The sequence below is a fragment of the Melanotaenia boesemani genome, chromosome 20 (genome assembly GCF_017639745.1).
Source record: "Melanotaenia boesemani isolate fMelBoe1 chromosome 20, fMelBoe1.pri, whole genome shotgun sequence".
NCBI classification, from domain to species: domain Eukaryota; kingdom Metazoa; phylum Chordata; class Actinopteri; order Atheriniformes; family Melanotaeniidae; genus Melanotaenia; species Melanotaenia boesemani.
The window spans coordinates 24,820,142-24,837,637 of NC_055701.1; the positions used below are offsets into that span (position 1 = coordinate 24,820,142).

Genomic DNA, 17,496 nt, shown 5'->3' on the forward strand with positions numbered 1-17,496 from the left:
AGACAAACTGACAGAGTGAATCTTGTACGCATTTGTAGACTCTCACTGGAGGGAGCTTCATCAACCACTTTCTTGTCTTCTTTAGCAACAGCTTTCCATTTCTCATAATTAAGGGTAAAGTGATACTTATATTTTTTAGATTGATCATCATGGAGTTCTTGAGCCCTTTTGTAGCATTGTCACACCAGCAGAGCTCCATGCTGGTGCCAGTTCCTGCCTCATTTTGAACCGGTTGGCGTGTGCAGACAGGAAAAAAGTTTGTTCGGAACCTGCAGTGGTTCTCATCTGTAGCTAAAATGTGGCATGTTCTTCTTCATGAACCGTGATATTATCAGTGAGCAAAGGCTGTATTAATCTTCATAACAGTAAAAAAACATTTGGGCATAAGTGGAGGTGGACATGATATTACATGTCCCATCTTCCAAGCTGCTGGACAGCGTGGTGGGTCATTGATCATTAAACCAGGCAAAGGCCATAACCAAAGAAGAAGCCCATCCCATCCCTGAGTCTTCCACCAATGAAGATGGAAGGTTGACTACATACAGGGTGAAGGTTTGCAGATAATCAGCACAATCTGCTATTTAGCTTTTGCAATTACATCGGTGGAGTAAAAACCTCCCTCTTTGGTTCCAGTTGAACTAGTGTGAAAGCAGACAGGTTTGCCAGAAAGCACTGAGCTTCTGGAACAGAACCGGAACAAGATGATGTCTCTATTTGCACAAACGTGCTATAAACTGTGCTGTGATAACTTTATAAAGACATACAAATTATGTATTTCATCAACCCAAAACATTCTCATAGAAAATAAACAACAAACACGTTTTTAGGAACACAAATGTAGTTTGTATGATTTAATAATTCAGCTGCTTTAGACTTAATGGGCTTATAATAACTATGCCCCATTAAACGAAAGTAGAACATTGTGTAATCTTGGCTAACATATTAGCAAGAATGCTAGTTTGTAAACATGCAGCAAACATATAAACAAACAAACAAAAAGATGAGCTTGCATACCTCATTGGTACATTAACCCAATGAAGTTAAATAAAGACATCTTGCTTCATGTTTTTCTTCATTTGAGTCGTTTTTAACATTAAAGCATCTTACTTCAAACTTCTTTTCTGTATTTATGCAGAATATCACACAATTGTCTGGTGATGCATATTTATTTAAGAGTGTGTTTGAACACAAAGGCAAATTAAAAATAGAAATTAAACCAAAAATACCAATATAACAAAATGTTGTGAAACTGGGAAGAAGCACACACACACACACACACACACACACACACACACACACACCCACACACACACACACACACACACACACACATTATAAAAACACATTTGAAATTCTAATGACATGAATAAAAAATGCCTAATATACATACACATAGTTTATACGTATTTAAGTAAAAATTATTAAATAAACTTTAACCGTGCAACTGCTACTGATGACAGTCAGCTACAATTAGCCTGTTGGGTTAACCATATGTTGTTCTATGTTGTTCTTATTTTTATTTGCGATGGCGGAACATTTAATCTGTGGTTTCAAAATAAAAGTTACAAAATAAAAGCCACGCGCGTCTCCGTTGCGCATTTCCGTGACCATGACGTCACTTCTGGGTGTCAATATGCGGCTTGGTGCGGTGCTGGGAAACAGAACCACTGGAAAGATGTAAACCAAGTGACCAGCGAAGACCACCGCCAACAGACAAGCTTACAAAGAGGGAGACGGTAACTTCTGTTTGGATAAACGGAACCACGTTAACGGTGGGCTCGTCGGGTCGTTGTCCCCGAAGCAGCGGAGCGCTTGCCTCAAGCAGCCATCTTTTGTGAGAGAATGTACGGGGCGACGCGGTGGGCCTGCTCGGGCTCTGGCCGGGGCCGGAGCTTGTTGATGCTCACGACTGCGCTCCTGCTCCCGGCTGTCGTGCTGCTCTCCGGGCTGCCCGGTGTCACCGAGGCGAAGGAATGCGACAAACCGTGTTTGAACGGACAGTGTAACACCGCCACGGGCAGCTGTGTGTGTTTCCCCGGCTGGGTTGGGGACCAATGCCAGCACTGCGGAGGGCGATTCAGGTACACTAACCACACGGATAGAATAAAGCTGCTTCTATCAGCGAGGCTGGCTTTGCAGAGAGCCTTCTTGTCTTGCTTTAAGCCAAATGCTTGCCGTTACTGAGCCTAGCTTAGGGGAGAGTTTCCTGTCAGTGTACACATGAGAAATGAAATGCCGGTCTGCTAGAACCACTACTACACCTTCTAATGTTACTACAACGCTACACAACTCTTATATCAAATCGTGTATATGTTCACGGATATAATTAAGGTGCAACTGTGTAATCTGCAACCTGTTATTACAGCCAGTGATTCTTCATGTAGACTTTTTGGAGCATGCCACACATCATCTGATTTATGAAAAAATTCACATAGAACAATGAAATGTCATCTTTGTCTACAGCCTTTAACCCAAAACTATTACTTTCAATATGGCTTTAAAACTGAAAGCAGATCTATAGCCTTACGCTTGGAGTTATGGTTGGTATTTCACTCACTTTCTGTTTTACCTTGTATGCTGTATTAGTACCTAGCCAGCTGATTAATCTGTATCTGTATTGCAGTGGAGCACAGGTGGTGCTTGTGGTTGGATCTGTTGGCTTTGTCCCCTGAACAGTTAAAAAATAGAGGTGGTTGTAGCTGGACATCCCTGCTGGTAGTAAACTCAGAGGTTACTATCTACTGTGTTGTTGTTATTTTATCCAGCTTGTTCATAAAAGCTCTTAGTAGGATTGATTTGTCAAACACAGACTTTTGGGGAACTTCTGAGGATCTGGATGGCTTGCTTTCAGGTTCAATGTACAGTAATGTGAAACAGGGCTGGTTTACATGTATGCATGTAATAAAAGAAATTCAGACCCGACTCTTTCCTGGCTTTAAAATTGGGTAAATACAACCAGGTTTAACAAAACCTGCGCCGAAATGTAGAAGCAGTGCATGAAACTAGCTATGCACTACGATTTAACATTTCTAGAAGCACCTGTAGCAGCAAATAACGTTTTTTAAGTAATCATTATTTGTCTAAGGTTATCAGTCTCTTGAATAGTTCTGGTGGAATTTTCTTCCCACAGTTCCTAAGAAATGTTGATTGAGGTTTTTGGGCATTCATTGATGCACAACTTTTTTCAGCTTCCTCTGCAGCATGTAGGTCGTTATGATGGTTGGACTTTGGACCATTGCAACATCCTCCATTTGATTTTTATTTCAGCCGTTCTGTTGTAGATATGCAGCTTCGTTTGGGATTGTTCTGTTGCATGGCTAGTTAGTTTTACCTGTCAGGCCTCACATTTGACTCAGAATACTTTGTTATACAGAAAAGGTTTTGATCCAATCAATAACTGCAAGGTGCCAAAAGTCCTGAGGATGCATAATAAACTTCAAGTCATCACTCTTCCACCAATGTGTTTGACAGTTGGTGTGAGGTTTTTAGGTTGATTATCTTTCTCTACTGTCCATAAGTCATTGTTCCAGAAGTGTTGCAGTTTGTTCAGATTCAGCTGTACTGTCATGTTCTTTTCAGAGAGAAGAGTCTTTCCCTTAATACTCCCTCCAAACAAACCATACTGGCTCAGTATTTCCATTTGTACTGTTTACTGTAAGCTAAACATGTAACAAGCTAACTGTGGTTGAAGAGTCAGAGATTTAGCTCTTTAGTTCTTTGCAAGGTGCTCACACTTTTTGATGACAATTTTATCAAGTGCATTTAAGATAGATGGTAGGTATCTTAAAGCTAAGTGCACTCCTTGTCAATTCTTTCTTCTAATAACTTTATAAGAAATATGTGACCCTAATGAAGCACCTTTTTTTAATTCCGAACCTCAGAGGTTGATGAAACGTGTGGAAAGGCCTGAGCGGTGCTTAGAAGTAAGGAAAAGAAAGCTAACACTTATTTTGTAGCACTGACATTTCATAATTTATTGCTAAATTTAGGATGCGATTAGAAGTTTACATACAGCAGTTTAGCTGCAGAACCCATGTCACTCTGCAAGCATCCCCTCACATCACTGGGCTGAAGCATTTCATGTCAGCCTCCCTCAGATAAAATCAGCACAGATTACATTATTGGCCACTTTGTGAAGGATTATGCCCATCTGCTCATCCTGCCTACTTGAGATAAACAAGCAGTTATTTAAAAATCAACTTTTGCCTTCATCTCCTGTCTCTGGACTCAAGCTGCAACACATCATACAACACCTTTCTTCAGTTTTTTGATTGTTGGTAAGCTGAGCTTCTTTCAGATTTCTAAATAATCTTGTCAGTGCAGCTAAAATGTGCCCATCAAGGTGAACTCTAAAGGCTCACCTTTTAAGGAAATCCAGAGCATTTACTACCTTTTTTTATTTTTAAAATCAGTAAGTTGTGTCATGCTGTCTCAGCTCAGTGCCAGGCTGTCTGAGTGCACAGCAGAGGTAGCTGAAGGCCTGTGGTGTTATGCATGCTCAGCAGCCAGTCATGGTCAGGGAAAAGGAAGCCGGATCTCCACATTAGCCGGTTGCTGAGCACATCTGAGCAGGTGAAGTGAAGTCTAATGTTTGTCTGGATGAAATGGGTCGTCTTGGTTGTGGTTAGAGACTGCAGGCTGAGCTGCATCCAGGGTAGCATGGATAAAATGGCTTTAGTGAATTAATACTGGACCTGCTATCACTGTGTCATCTATCTATCTATCAAGTTATTGGAGTGTAAGATTGTCTTAAATATTTGTAAAATCTGATGGTATTTGGTTTGTGTTAGATGCTGCTTAGCATACGTGCTCTGTGCACGTCAATGGCGAATCAAATGGAGCATTTTTTCTCCTGGATACCTGCTCCATGCAGGTGCTAGCGGCTCCACGCAGATGCTAGCAGCTCCACACAGATGCTAGCAGCTCCACGCAGGTGCAAGCAGCTCCACGTAGGTGCTAGCAGCTCCATGCAGATGCTAGCGGCTCCACGCAGGTGCTAGCGGCTCCACGCAGGTGCTAGCGGCTCCACGCAGATGCTAGCGGCTCCACGCAGATGCTAGCGGCGCCATGCAGGTGCTAGTTGCTCCACGCTGATGCTAGCAGCTCCACACAGGTGCTAGCGGCTCCACGCAGGTGCTAGCAGCTCCACACAGATGCTAGTGGCTCTACGCAGATGCTAGCGGCTCCACGTAAATGCTAGCGGCTCCATGCAGGTGCTAGTTGCAACACGCAGGTGCTAGTGGCTCCACACAGATGCTAGCAGCTCCACGCAGATGCTAGAGGCTCCACGCAGATGCTAGTGGCTCCACGCAGATGCTAGCGGCTCCATGCAGGTGCTAGCGGCTCCACGTAAATGCTAGCGGCTCCATGCAGGTGCTAGTTGCAACACGCAGGTGCTAGTGGCTCCCCACAGATGCTAGCAGCTCCATGCAGATGCTAGCGGCTCCATGTAGATGCTAATGCTCTACGTAGATGCTAACGGCTGCAGCACTAGAGCACATGAAGTAAGCATTTTGATGGTGCAAGGTAACAAGAGGAGCGAGGAAAATGTGGATGAAGAAGAATTTGCGGCTAAACAGAACAGCACGTCAGCTGTTTCAAACTACGTTGGTTAGAAGAGAGATGACACTATAAACAGGCACTCTACAAGACATGTTGAACACTTACGCCAAACTCCAGGGGCCCATGTTTAATCTCCGCTGAGACCTACAGGACAAGCACAAGATGCTATAGACGAATTCAGCCAATGTTTTGTGTGGTGCGGCTCTGCCTTTACTAAGAGTCCTAATTACCTTGTATCTGCTGACAAGGACAGCGCTGTGGATATCTGGACTGATAACGTAAGACAGCGGTTTACTGTTACTAATGAGGGCATCTTATCTGGCGATATCAAAGTTATTTTGTTTTTCATATTAGTCATTGATCCATTAATGTCTACAGCTCTGCTTCATCTGACAGAAACTGTTTTTGAGAGTCCACCTTGGATTATTAAAACAAATCCCCTTTATAATTTTTAAAAAGTTTGTAAGGAAACATCTTCAACCTTTTGCAAAGGCTGTCAATTTTCTATTTTATATCTAGACTTTAGGCTGAAGGACACCACAGCACAAAATCTGTTTGTGTTAATGGTTTTTATTAAGAGAAAGAGTTACTAGAATTGAGCATTAGCTAAAACACATACTAGCATTTTATAGCACAGCCTAACCTATAAAGTTCAGCAGAAGTTCCTTGCATGAGAGTTTAGCCAGTAGAGCTCCGTATGAGAAAACATCAGTAAGGCTCCTTTATTATATTTATCGCAGATCATATCGTCATTGCAACTTTCAGCAGTGTTATTGCATAACGCAATTTTTTTCTGATATTTTGCAGCCCTAGTTGGACACTGCGTTTACACTTTGGAGCAATTTCAGCTGTTTTTTATATATTTAAATGTCCTACAGCACAAAGTTGGACCACTCATTTAACCTTGTGTAGCTTGTGCTCAAGTCAACTATTTTAAATGTGATACAAAGTGCTGTAAAGATGGACATAGTTTTTACATAAAACACAGAAGAAGTCAGCGGTCTGCTAAATGTGTAATACTATCAATTATTGAATAGTTATCCACTGACTCAATATAATAACTTTGCACAAAAAGTTAAGAAATGCTTCTTAAAAATAAATCTTATACCTTTTGCCACATGTCCGGGGAAATGCATTTGTGGGATGAGCAGCAGAGTTGAGTATGTGGGGTGAGTCCATGAAAAACTAGCCAAATCTTCTCTGCCAAACAGATGATTCTGTTATTGATTCTTGTTTGGTGACACCTGAAAAACAAAACATATTGGTAATTTAATAGTTAATTAAACGAACAGGGCTTCTGCAGCATGTGGAAGAACCATATACAGCCTGGCAACTCCTCCTCATGCTGGTCACACACTGCTGTGGAATGGCATCCCATTCTTCAACCAGCATTTATCACCAGTCAGCCAGTGTGGTTGTGTTGGTCACGCTGGTACCAAGAGAACACCCAAGAGTTCAACGTGGTTAAGGATAGCACTGCAGGCAGGACTGTCCATCCTCTCACTCTCAAATTCTGGAGGTAGCCTCTGATAAAACCTGCTCTGTGGGGGTGAGTGTTGCCGTTTTGGAGGACAGAATTCAGTCCCAGACTTTAGAGATTTGCCTCTGGTTGCACAATCTTCATGACTTCTCCACAGTTTTGCTCTACAATCCAAAATTCTGACAAGTCAGACAATTCTTTACATTTCACAGCGATTTATTCTGTTTAAACATGTGACGCATGTAAACTCGCATCATGATCGGAATAACTTTTTTCAGGGTCAGTATAAACAGTACCAGTCTGATTGGAATTGTAACAACAAAGAAATTTTGTGCATGTAAATGTGGCCAACAGCTAGGGCTGGGCGATATGGCCTAAAAATAAAATCTCCGATTTTTTATAACCAAATCCGATTTCCGATTTTAATCAATTTTTTTTCCTTTTCATTTACAAAACATAAATAAACTTATTAAAACATTCATTTGTTTATATAGATGAATGCTAGCAAAAATAAAGCATATAATGTCATAGCTCTTCCACCATATAAACGACTTCATATCTTACATTGAAATATGCGACACAATGCATCCGTGATCTCTTTCCATCTGGATCCTTATCATACAGGATCCACTGCAGGAATAATTCCCCTGATGAAGGTTGTCTCTTAACAAGGGTTTGCAGCATTTCTCACTGCAGTTATACGTACAGCTAAATCCCTAAATGAGTGAAGGGTCACTTTACTGAAAATCTGTCAGACAAACACCGTTCTGGTGTGGAGGGAGGGCTAAGTCTGCTGCTAACTAACTATGGAAAAAATCCCGATTTTCAAAAAAATTAATCTCCAGAAATGGAAAATTCGATTTATCGATTTTATCGATTAATCGCCCAGCCCTACCAACAGCAGAATCAGCTGTTTGGCATTGGCAGAGAAGATTTGGTTAGTTTTTCATGGGCACATCCCACATATTTAACTCTCCTGCTCAACCCACAAATGCATTATCCTTATAAATGTGGCTCCTTTTTAAAGGCTTGCCAACAGTAAAGAAATAATCCACCAAACTCTAATTTCCTTACTTTTTGTGCCAAGTTTACATCATGTTCAAACTTGTGTTTTGCACTTTTAATTCTTATGCTGATAGTTGAAAAACGTTTACATGTTTTTTTTTGTTTTTTTTTACTTTTTCCTGTTTCTATCATTTAAATATCTTTGGTTTGCAAGATGCCTAATTTCCTCACATACAGGTAGGTGTATTAGATATTTGACCCATTTACGGCCACTTAAAGCTCAAGTTTCCACCTTAAGTCCGGCTCATTTGGCCACAAATATGTCAGAAGTTTTTTCTCTTGGCTCTGGGCGCCAGTATTATAAGATTGGTCCCTGTTCTTTAATTCCTGTATGCAGTGTGGAACGAGGGGGGAAAGCCCTTCTTCTGGCCCTGTTAGCTGTGGTTTTACTTGTTTCCTGGAAGACTGATGGTCTGACCTGAACTTCACTAATAACACAACAAGACGCTGACTCACTCGCAATATAATGTTTATCAGATCAACCATCTGGCTCATGTGGTAAAGTGAGCATTTTATCTGTGATGCTGCGTCTGTGTCAGCCAGGTGGGTTAATTATCTCCAAGAGGAATGGTAGGCCCACTTTGTGTTGTTTTAATGCGGAAGTTTGTCAGGGAGAGGCTGTGGTCTGAGGCTGTTTAGCATATAGACAATACTTCCATACAAGGCTCAGTGAACGCTGGTTAAAAAGCAGCCTTCTGTTGCAAGATTGTGCCAAAGTGGGGTCCCAGAGAGCCACCAGACCCAAAATCAACACAAATGAGTTGGATAATCCAGATCAGTAAATCTTTAAAACACAATAGTTGTCCTTGGATGTGTGGAGCTGCAGCAACTCCAGGCTCATATCGAAGCTCAGAGAGCTTGTAAATTCCCATTTGTGCTAAAAAACTATTTTTGTTTTACTACAAGTTGTTGCTTTAACTGTTGTTTGCGATGTTGATGAGTTTAGCCTTGAGGCTGAACTGTTGGCTATTCATGCTCGGGTCAGATTATGGCAACAAAAGCCAGCTTTATGCTTCTCACTCGATGACACCCAAAGATAATCGACTTTTTTTAAAAAAGAATGAAATGAATCTTTTGCTGAGAATGTGTTTTTTTTTCTTTCACTAGTAGTATTTGGGTCGTGAGCCAGTTTATTTTTCAGGAGAAAATGATGTTGAATAAGCGCCTTGTCCGTACAACATAGAGCCAGTGTACAGCTGTGACGCATGTTCATGTCCTGACACCAACTCTGGCTCTTCCACTTTCTAATGCAGTTAATATGAAGAGACTGACCCTCCTGCTTATATTTAATTTCATTTTCTATTTATTTGGAAGTTTCTGGATCAAGTTGTGACTTCCTGTTGTACATTACAGCAATATTTTTTCAAATTTATCCCCCAAATAAAGCTCCGGGTCCGTATCAGGGTGTGCCTTCATGTGGAATGATGGGTGATGATGGTGGTTGCGTAAGCGTTTTGGTTCTGCAGCTGCATCAGTTGCAGGAACTTGAACTTTCAGACAAGGTGAGCTTGACACCATGGTTAGTTGAATTTTGGGTAATTCAGATCAAATCAGATCTGTTTTTGTTAGCAAGGATGCTGCCAGCATCTGTGCTAATTCTTCTGTGGAGAGATTCTGTGTTCTTTAAAGATAATATTTTACCAAAACCCCAATTCCTACAAGTAGATTCTCAAGATTACATTTAATGAAGCATCTAACATTATGAACAACCTGAAATTTCTGGAGAAAAATGTGCAGTTTCAGCTATATTTTGCTTCAATTACACATTTACTTGATTTAAATAATTTACATATTTATTTTAATTGATTTTTTTCTATATTTTATTTATAAAAATGTATAATTTATATTTTTTATACATTTATATACATTATACATTCACATTTCATTAAATTTAGATTTTTACATTTTAGATAATTTCAAATAAACTTTATTGGTTTCATATATATTAAAATATTTTTTAATGTTATTGTGGACATTACTTCTATTTAAAATTTTATATATATTAATTTTAAAAAAATATATATTGTATTATTCATTTAGCATATTTACACATTTACTCGTTCATTACAACTTACAGATTCCCGTGGATCTACAAAAACTTTAATCACAGGTTTCTAGAGCTAAAAAATATATATTTCACAAAGATTAGAGTAACTTTTCAAGACGTAGAAGTAATTTTGAATATACATATGTGTACATTTCCATGTGTGCAGTAATCATGATTTGAGCTGGTTTATTTTATTTTAAATTTTTATTTTATTTTATTTTATTAGTATATGTACTACATGTTTACACATTGCGTTCTTACTAAAGTTTTATTCCTGACTTTTACACCATGTTCTTCAAGGTAAATGCCATTTATAATTCTCTCTATTTAAGTCATTTTTTTCTCAGATTATATTTTTCCTGGTCGTCTTCTGGTCAATGTTTTGTTCAGCTCTCCGCCATTTTGAAAATTTGTGCTGCCATTGCTCCCTGGCTGAAGCTTTTAATAGGGAGGGAGGGCCGAGGGCCCCGAGAGAAGGGAGGAGGAAGCGGTGATTCACGTGAACGTACATGAACACGCGGCCGGACCGGCTGGTAAACACGGGGCTGGAGATCAACACACAGACGGTGTGTGACGTCCAGATGAAATTACACCTCTAGTTCTTCACATAACCATTTTTTAATTCCTCCAATCTAGAAATGATGAATTTCCACTTATTGCCACTTTAATTTGCATGAAGTGCATCCAAGTCAGTCTAAAAATTCAGTTTATAACATTCACTAAAAAGAATAAGTACTGCACCGGGGTCATTAATTTAACCTAGTGCATGTTGTTTATCGTGTTCCTCAGAATCTGATTTCCTCTGTTAGGATCCAGCTTCTTTTTTACTTCCATTCTCCATCTCTTCTCCATCAGATTTTCAGCAACTCTTTAGCCAAACAAAACAGAAAGCAGCCTGGCAGCAGCATTCTTTACAAGAAAATACTCCAGCTTGCAGCACGACCTGATACACCTCCACCTTCTCCATATTCTCCATTCTGTCTGCCAGGTACAACCAAGTCCCTGCAGTGAAGGGGCAACGTGAAAAGTGTGTCTGGTGTTGCTTCCATGAAACATCGTAGAGACACTGCTAGGAGTGTGTGTTGTGCATGTTTTCTCCCTTTACTCTCCACCACACATTAAATACTGAGTGGATGTAGTTATAAAAGAGGAAGCAGCTTCTTCTGTGGAAGTGTTCATGGTATGAAGGCAAAAGTTTGTTTTACACATTATTTAAATCCTCAGTATGTCCACAGAGCTGTTATAATGTGATGTGTGCCCTCATTTGCGTTGGGAAAAAAGCCAATGCTGATAAATGATCAAATATTTATCACTGCGTTACAGCTTGATGAGTGTGTTTTGGCCAGTTGGCCTTGCAGAGTTGTTACCACCATGTTCAGGTCACAGCTTTTGGAAATATATCACTGTTTCAGCCTCTTTAATGTGCTTGCACAGCAACGTTAGCTGGGAAACGTAGCATATTTCTTGATTACAGCCTCTCTCAGCACATCACCTCCCAATTACTGCACACTGTATCACACTTGAAATTATTTTTTTTACTTTTATCCTCCAAGTAATCTATTAAAAACCCTCCATATCTGCAAGAATTATTTATGTCAGGGTAAATAAATTTCAGTGGAAAAGTGGACCCATCCCCTGTATACATCTTCTGTAATCTACTTAAAATCTCATATTGGTGGTTTTTGTTTGTCTACCCAGGCAGTGCGTGTGGAAAACCATTTGCCTTTCACACTCTTTTTCCTCTGCAGGCGGTGCCTTTGAACAGGCCTGTTGTCGCCTTTGAATGAGGCATCGTGTTTGCTCTGCTCCCATGCTTGCACCACTTTGTCATTCGTAGACCACTTGGCGCTGCCACAGGGATGCCGTTTGCATCAGAATGGGCTGTTGTTGGAGCTCCAGTCTCAGAGCTTTGAGGTGGTTTGTGCAACCAGCAGGATTTTATCTACGGCGTATTTTAAATCTGCTGCAGAGGATGACAGTTTTGCATAATATATATATTTTTTTAAATAAGCTCTTCAATAGTGTTTTTGTTGGTGCAAAACTTGCTTATTCTTAATATCATTTATTGTTAAAAAGTGAAGGTAATTCTAAGGAAAAACATTTAACTGGACAAGGAAACTATATTGTTTATTGATATACTAATTAGTATTTGTTATAAATTGTGCTGCAATATAAATATCACTTTTTAGACGACCTTTAGGTCCCACCACAACACGAAAGAGGAATTTATACACCGCTTGATGGTTGTATATGTTCATTTAATGCTCGATGACTTGACGTGGTCGGCGGCTGCTGAAACATCTGCATTCAGAGGGTGTCTGTGGGGATTTCTGTTTGAGCTTTGCCACAAGTTACCTCTGCCTCTTGATGGATGCTAACACTCCTGACAAGACTAAAAGAATGAATCTTTATTTTGTGATATGCAGAGTTTGAAAAAACAAGACATTGTCTGATCAGTGGAAGTCACACCAGAATTCCTCTCATTTTATTAGCATGTTCAGAGGTTAACTTTTTACCTTTGGCTGCAGATCTGTTTGTTTTTTTATGTGTAAGTTTATGTTTGACTTTCAAGGTTAATCTAAACCAAAAAGGACATTTTTATCAGCCCAGTGTTAAGGTGTCAGTCTGAGTTTTATAACAAACCTGAAGACAATTAAATGAGATTAACTGTCTGTAGTTCCACAGAAAACTTTTGGTCCATGAAGTACGTCCACTTTACTCAAGATAAGACAAATATTTCATTGCTTATTCAAGAAACATGTTGCTGTTTAGTACAAGTTTTGCTGCAACAACTTGTTTGTTTACTCAGAATTGGGAGGGAAAAAAACATCCATACTATAAATAATCCCTGGATAATCTGTCCTTTAACTGGACTTTCTCTTAGTTAGTGGTATTAACCATAGCAGAGGAGCAGCATGTCTGTTGGTGGTGTGTGTTCATGAGCATCCACAGCTTCTAAAATGTAACATAGATAATCTGCAGCCCTGCAGATTTCAGGCCGTGTTGTCAGTGTGGAACATCTGGATGGTATCTGTTTGACTTCATTTCTGCATAAATTGATCTGTTAGATATTTGAGCTGCTAAACACAAGAGCCCCCAGTGATACACTGCTATAAGTTTGGTCTGTGAAGCAACGCCCATCGCTTTGGACTTCTGGCCCTCCCGGCCCACACAGCTGCCTGGGACTCTCAGCCTGGGCTTCAGCAGCTATGGGAAGGAAGTTTTCATAAACAAAAGGTTGCAGCAAACTTGTTGCCTGGATGCCAATAAAACATCATGTAATATGCAACAGGGATCTCACCAGGAGTTCTTTTTAAAAGAAGTTTCACGAATACATTTTTACAAGTTGTGTAATTGTAGCTGTTTAAGCTTTGACTAACGTGTTTTGATAAAAACCTTCTTTTTGAGTTATAGGCGGCTGCAGACATCTGTAACCAGCTTCAGCTCCTGTGGCTGAACAGGGGAGGAGTGTGTTCTGTTCAGCTCTCAGTAGACATTATAGCGAAACTGCGTTGAGTCTGTTTTGGAACAAAACCGACTGGGTGTGTTAGCAGGACTCATCGCACCCTGAGACCTGCATTAGTAATGATACAATATTAACTGCATCCCTGTGTAACTGAGCTTCTCTCTGCTGCTGTGTCATCAAGCTGGAATTACTGGGGCAATAACAGGGAGGGTGCTGCACTGTATGGAGTTGGACTCGCATAATAATCTGCTGTGTGGTTTAATCATTTTCAGCTTCTCTGTTACTTATGCAACCACTGAGTTGGCAGAAATTGGTGTTTACCTGTCTTACAAAAAACCTTCCTACTGGTGCATCATTAGAAATCTCTAATTCAAATTTTTTTCACACTTTTAACTTGAATTTTCTTTCTTCCTTCCAGACTGACGGGACCCTCTGGTTATCTGACTGATGGTCCAGGAAACTACAAGTACAAGACCAAATGCACCTGGCTTATTGAGGGACAGTAAGTACAGCGCAGGGCCACCATCATGGGACTAATCCTGGCTTTAGATAAAACGTTGCAACTTCTAAGTCACTCATGGGTTAAAAGAGTTTAATATCTTTCCAACATGAGCTCAGACCTCATTTAGTTTGGAAAATCTTGTGTGTGGTTTATCATGTTCCAAATGGCAGTGAAAGTAGAGGTTTACTTTGTTATTAGTGTATCTAGATGTTAACTGATAAGTATCTGGTTGGGTGGGGGGACAACTAACATAATGATGGAGACCAAACCAGATGTTACATCTGAGTTTGTTCAGTCAGATTAAATGGATCTAGTGGTTACAGAGGTAGGCTTGCATCTGGAAAACCTGAGTTCGTGTCTCCGGAGTCCCAACAGGTGGTACACGAGGTGAACCACTGTCGGCCCCGGAGCAAGGCCCTCCACCCCCCACAACAGCTCCTGGGCACTGAAACATGGCATCTAGAGATGGATTAACTACAACTAAGTTTCCCCAATTGGTATTAATAAAGTAAAAATGATTATTTTTATTATTATTATTATTATTGTTAATGATGTAACTGTCTTCTTTATTAGGTAAACTGGTCCAGTTGCTTGTTAACCTAATCGCATGGCAACTAAATTTATTTAGTTATGTAGACATGGTGAAGACAACTTGCTGAAGTTCAACTTGAGCATCAGAATGAGGAAGAAAGAGGATTTAAGTAAATTTGAATGTGGCGAGGTTGTTGGTCTGAGTATTTCAGAAACTGCTGATTTTCTGGGATTTTCACACACAATCATCTCCAGGGTTTCCAAAAATTGGTCTGAAGAAGAGAAAATATCCAGTGAGCAGCAGTTGTCTGGACCAAAATGTCTTGACATCAGAGGAGAATGGGCAGACTGGTTGGAGATGATGGAGAGGGAACAGGAAATCTAACTACTGGTTCCAACCACTTATGCAGAATACGATCTCTGAACACACAACACATCCAACCAAGACCACACCGGGTGCCTCCTGTCAGCTAAGAACAGGCAACTGAGGCTACAATTCACACACACTCACCAACACTGGACAAGAGAAGATGGAGAAACGTTGCTGGTCTGAGTCTCCATTTCAGCTCCACATAGGGCATGTTTACATAAGTTTCAATTAGTTCAGAATATAAAATTAAATCCTCTTTAAAATGACCTTGTAAACATCTAATCCTGAATAAAACTAGAAAAACTAGAGCGAAAATGGTTCTTATCATGTGTTCTATGTTGCAGACGAAACGAAAACAAGCAGAAATGAGAGTTTGTTTTCTTCCGGTAGATGTAAATACATCACGTCCTCCCCCTGTCCAATCAGAACCCTTCCCAGCCCTCAGATTGATTAAAGATGATTAAACAAGTCTTTCCATGTAAACCTCAGTTTAGAATTCCAAATGATTTAATTCTGAATAATTAATTCCAAATTAAAAACAGAATGTGACCGTGGCCATTCAGCTGACAGGGTTGGAATTTGGTGGAATCCTCATGAAAACACGGATCCATCCTGCCTTGGATCAACACTTCAGGCCTTAGTACCAGCGTGGCATGTTTTAACCACCTCAGCCTACCTGAGTGTTGTTGCTGACCATGTCCATCCCTTTATGATCACATAAAGATCTCAGTTCTGAAGAAGAAAGGAGGTCCAACCAGGTACTAGCAAGGTGGAGCTGATAAAGTGGCCTGTAATACCAGAGTTTCATTTATCATCTCATTTATCAACCAAATGGTATCTGGAGAGCAAAGACTGAAAATAAGATACACAAAACTGGTAAACTTCTCCTTTATTTCATCCAGTCAGCTTCTCACTTAAGGAAAATGTCAGAGGGCTCATTAGGATAGTTTTGTGCCGAGTCTACGCCCGAGTCCTCCACCGAGCATTAGCAATTTATAGTATCCAGTGCCTGATGGATGAAAATTGGTAGCAAAGTAACAGTAAGAAATCTAATACTGTGTCTGTTGTTTTAGTCAGCACATCCACTCTCACTATGTGGATTTAAAGAGATAAGTCCACCTTGCTTTTGGCTGCCAGCTCATTCAAACCATAAACTTGTTGATTACATTAGCATTTCAGGCGTTTAGCCAGCAGCTTGGAGGTAAAAAAGAACAGCAGACGATCCCTCTTATGTTCACACCGACAGGCTGTGAAGATGTAATGTTTCTGGCCTTCCTGTCTCTGGATGGGTTCTCTAATTACCTACTATCCATTCTTTCCCTTACATACTAATGGTACATTTCTACACCGTCTTGGGACCTCAGCGTATTCTTAATAGGCGGGAAGTGCAGTGACATGTGAATGAATGAATGAATGAAAAATACTTTATTAATCCCAAAGGGAAATTCAATATTGTAGTAGTAGTAATTTTTTTTTTTTTTTTTTTTTGTAAAGTAAAACAATCACATTAATTAATTAAGGGCTTTGTTCTTCAGCCTGATAGCTGCTGGAAGGAAGGATCTTCTGTATCTCTCTGTCTTGCATCGGACTTGAACAAGCCTCCCACTGAACACACTCTGTTGTTTCGTCACGGCGTTGTGTAGAGGGTGTGAAGGATCTTCCATTATCTTCGTCAGCTTGTACAGAATTCTTTTTTTGATGATCAACTCCAGCGGCTCCAGAGTTACTCCAAGCACAGAACCGGCTTTCTTGATCAGTTTGTTAATTCTTTTCAAGTCTCTGGTTCTGATGCCGCTGCCCCAGCAGATTGCTGCAAAGCTGATTGCACTTTCAACAACAGACCTGTAGAACATTTGCAACATTTTGGTGCAGACGTTAAAAGATCTCAGCTTCCTTAAGAAGTAGAGTCTGCTCTGACCTTTCTTGTAAATGTACTCAGTGTTGCTTTTCCACTCAAGTCTGTTGTCCAGCTGAACTCCAAGGTACTTGTATTCCTCCACCACCTCCACCTCCTCTCCCATGATGGAAACACTTCTATGTGTGTTCTTGTTCCTCCTGAAGTCAACAATCATCTCCTTTGTTTTCTTGGTATTCAAGATGAGATGATTGTCACCGCACCATTTCACAAACTGACCGACCAGTTCTCTGTACTCTGCTTCTTGTCCATCACTGATACACCCAACAACTGCTGAGTCATCAGAGTATTTCTGCAGATGACAGAACTCAGAGTTGTACTGGAAGTCTGAGGTGTACAGCGTGAATAGAAATGGTGAAAGTACAGTCCCTTGTGGTGTTCCAGTGCAGCTGACCACCATTTCAGACACACAACCTTTCAGTCTCACAAACTGTGGTCTGTTTGTGAGGTAGTCGTAAATCCAGGTGGTTGTGGAGGGATCCACCTGGAATTTCTGCAGCTTCTCACACAGCAGAGCAGGCTGAATCGTATTAAAAGCACTTGAGAAATCAAAGAACA

The 17,496-nt window shown here is 40.4% G+C and overlaps 1 protein-coding gene across 3 annotated transcripts in view; it reads left to right on the forward strand.

The window, feature by feature from the left end:
- The first annotated feature begins 1,619 nt into the window (after positions 1–1,619).
- Positions 1,620–17,496, forward strand: part of atrn (attractin) — a 156,453-nt gene continuing 140,576 nt past the window's right edge. For all 3 annotated transcript variants that reach the window (XM_041972699.1, XM_041972700.1, XM_041972701.1), the window contains exons 1-2: positions 1,620–2,081; positions 14,039–14,122. In XM_041972699.1, the coding sequence (XP_041828633.1) occupies positions 1,843–2,081; positions 14,039–14,122 (323 nt within the window). In that variant the 5' untranslated portion in view covers positions 1,620–1,842. The remainder of the gene's footprint in view (positions 2,082–14,038; positions 14,123–17,496) is intronic.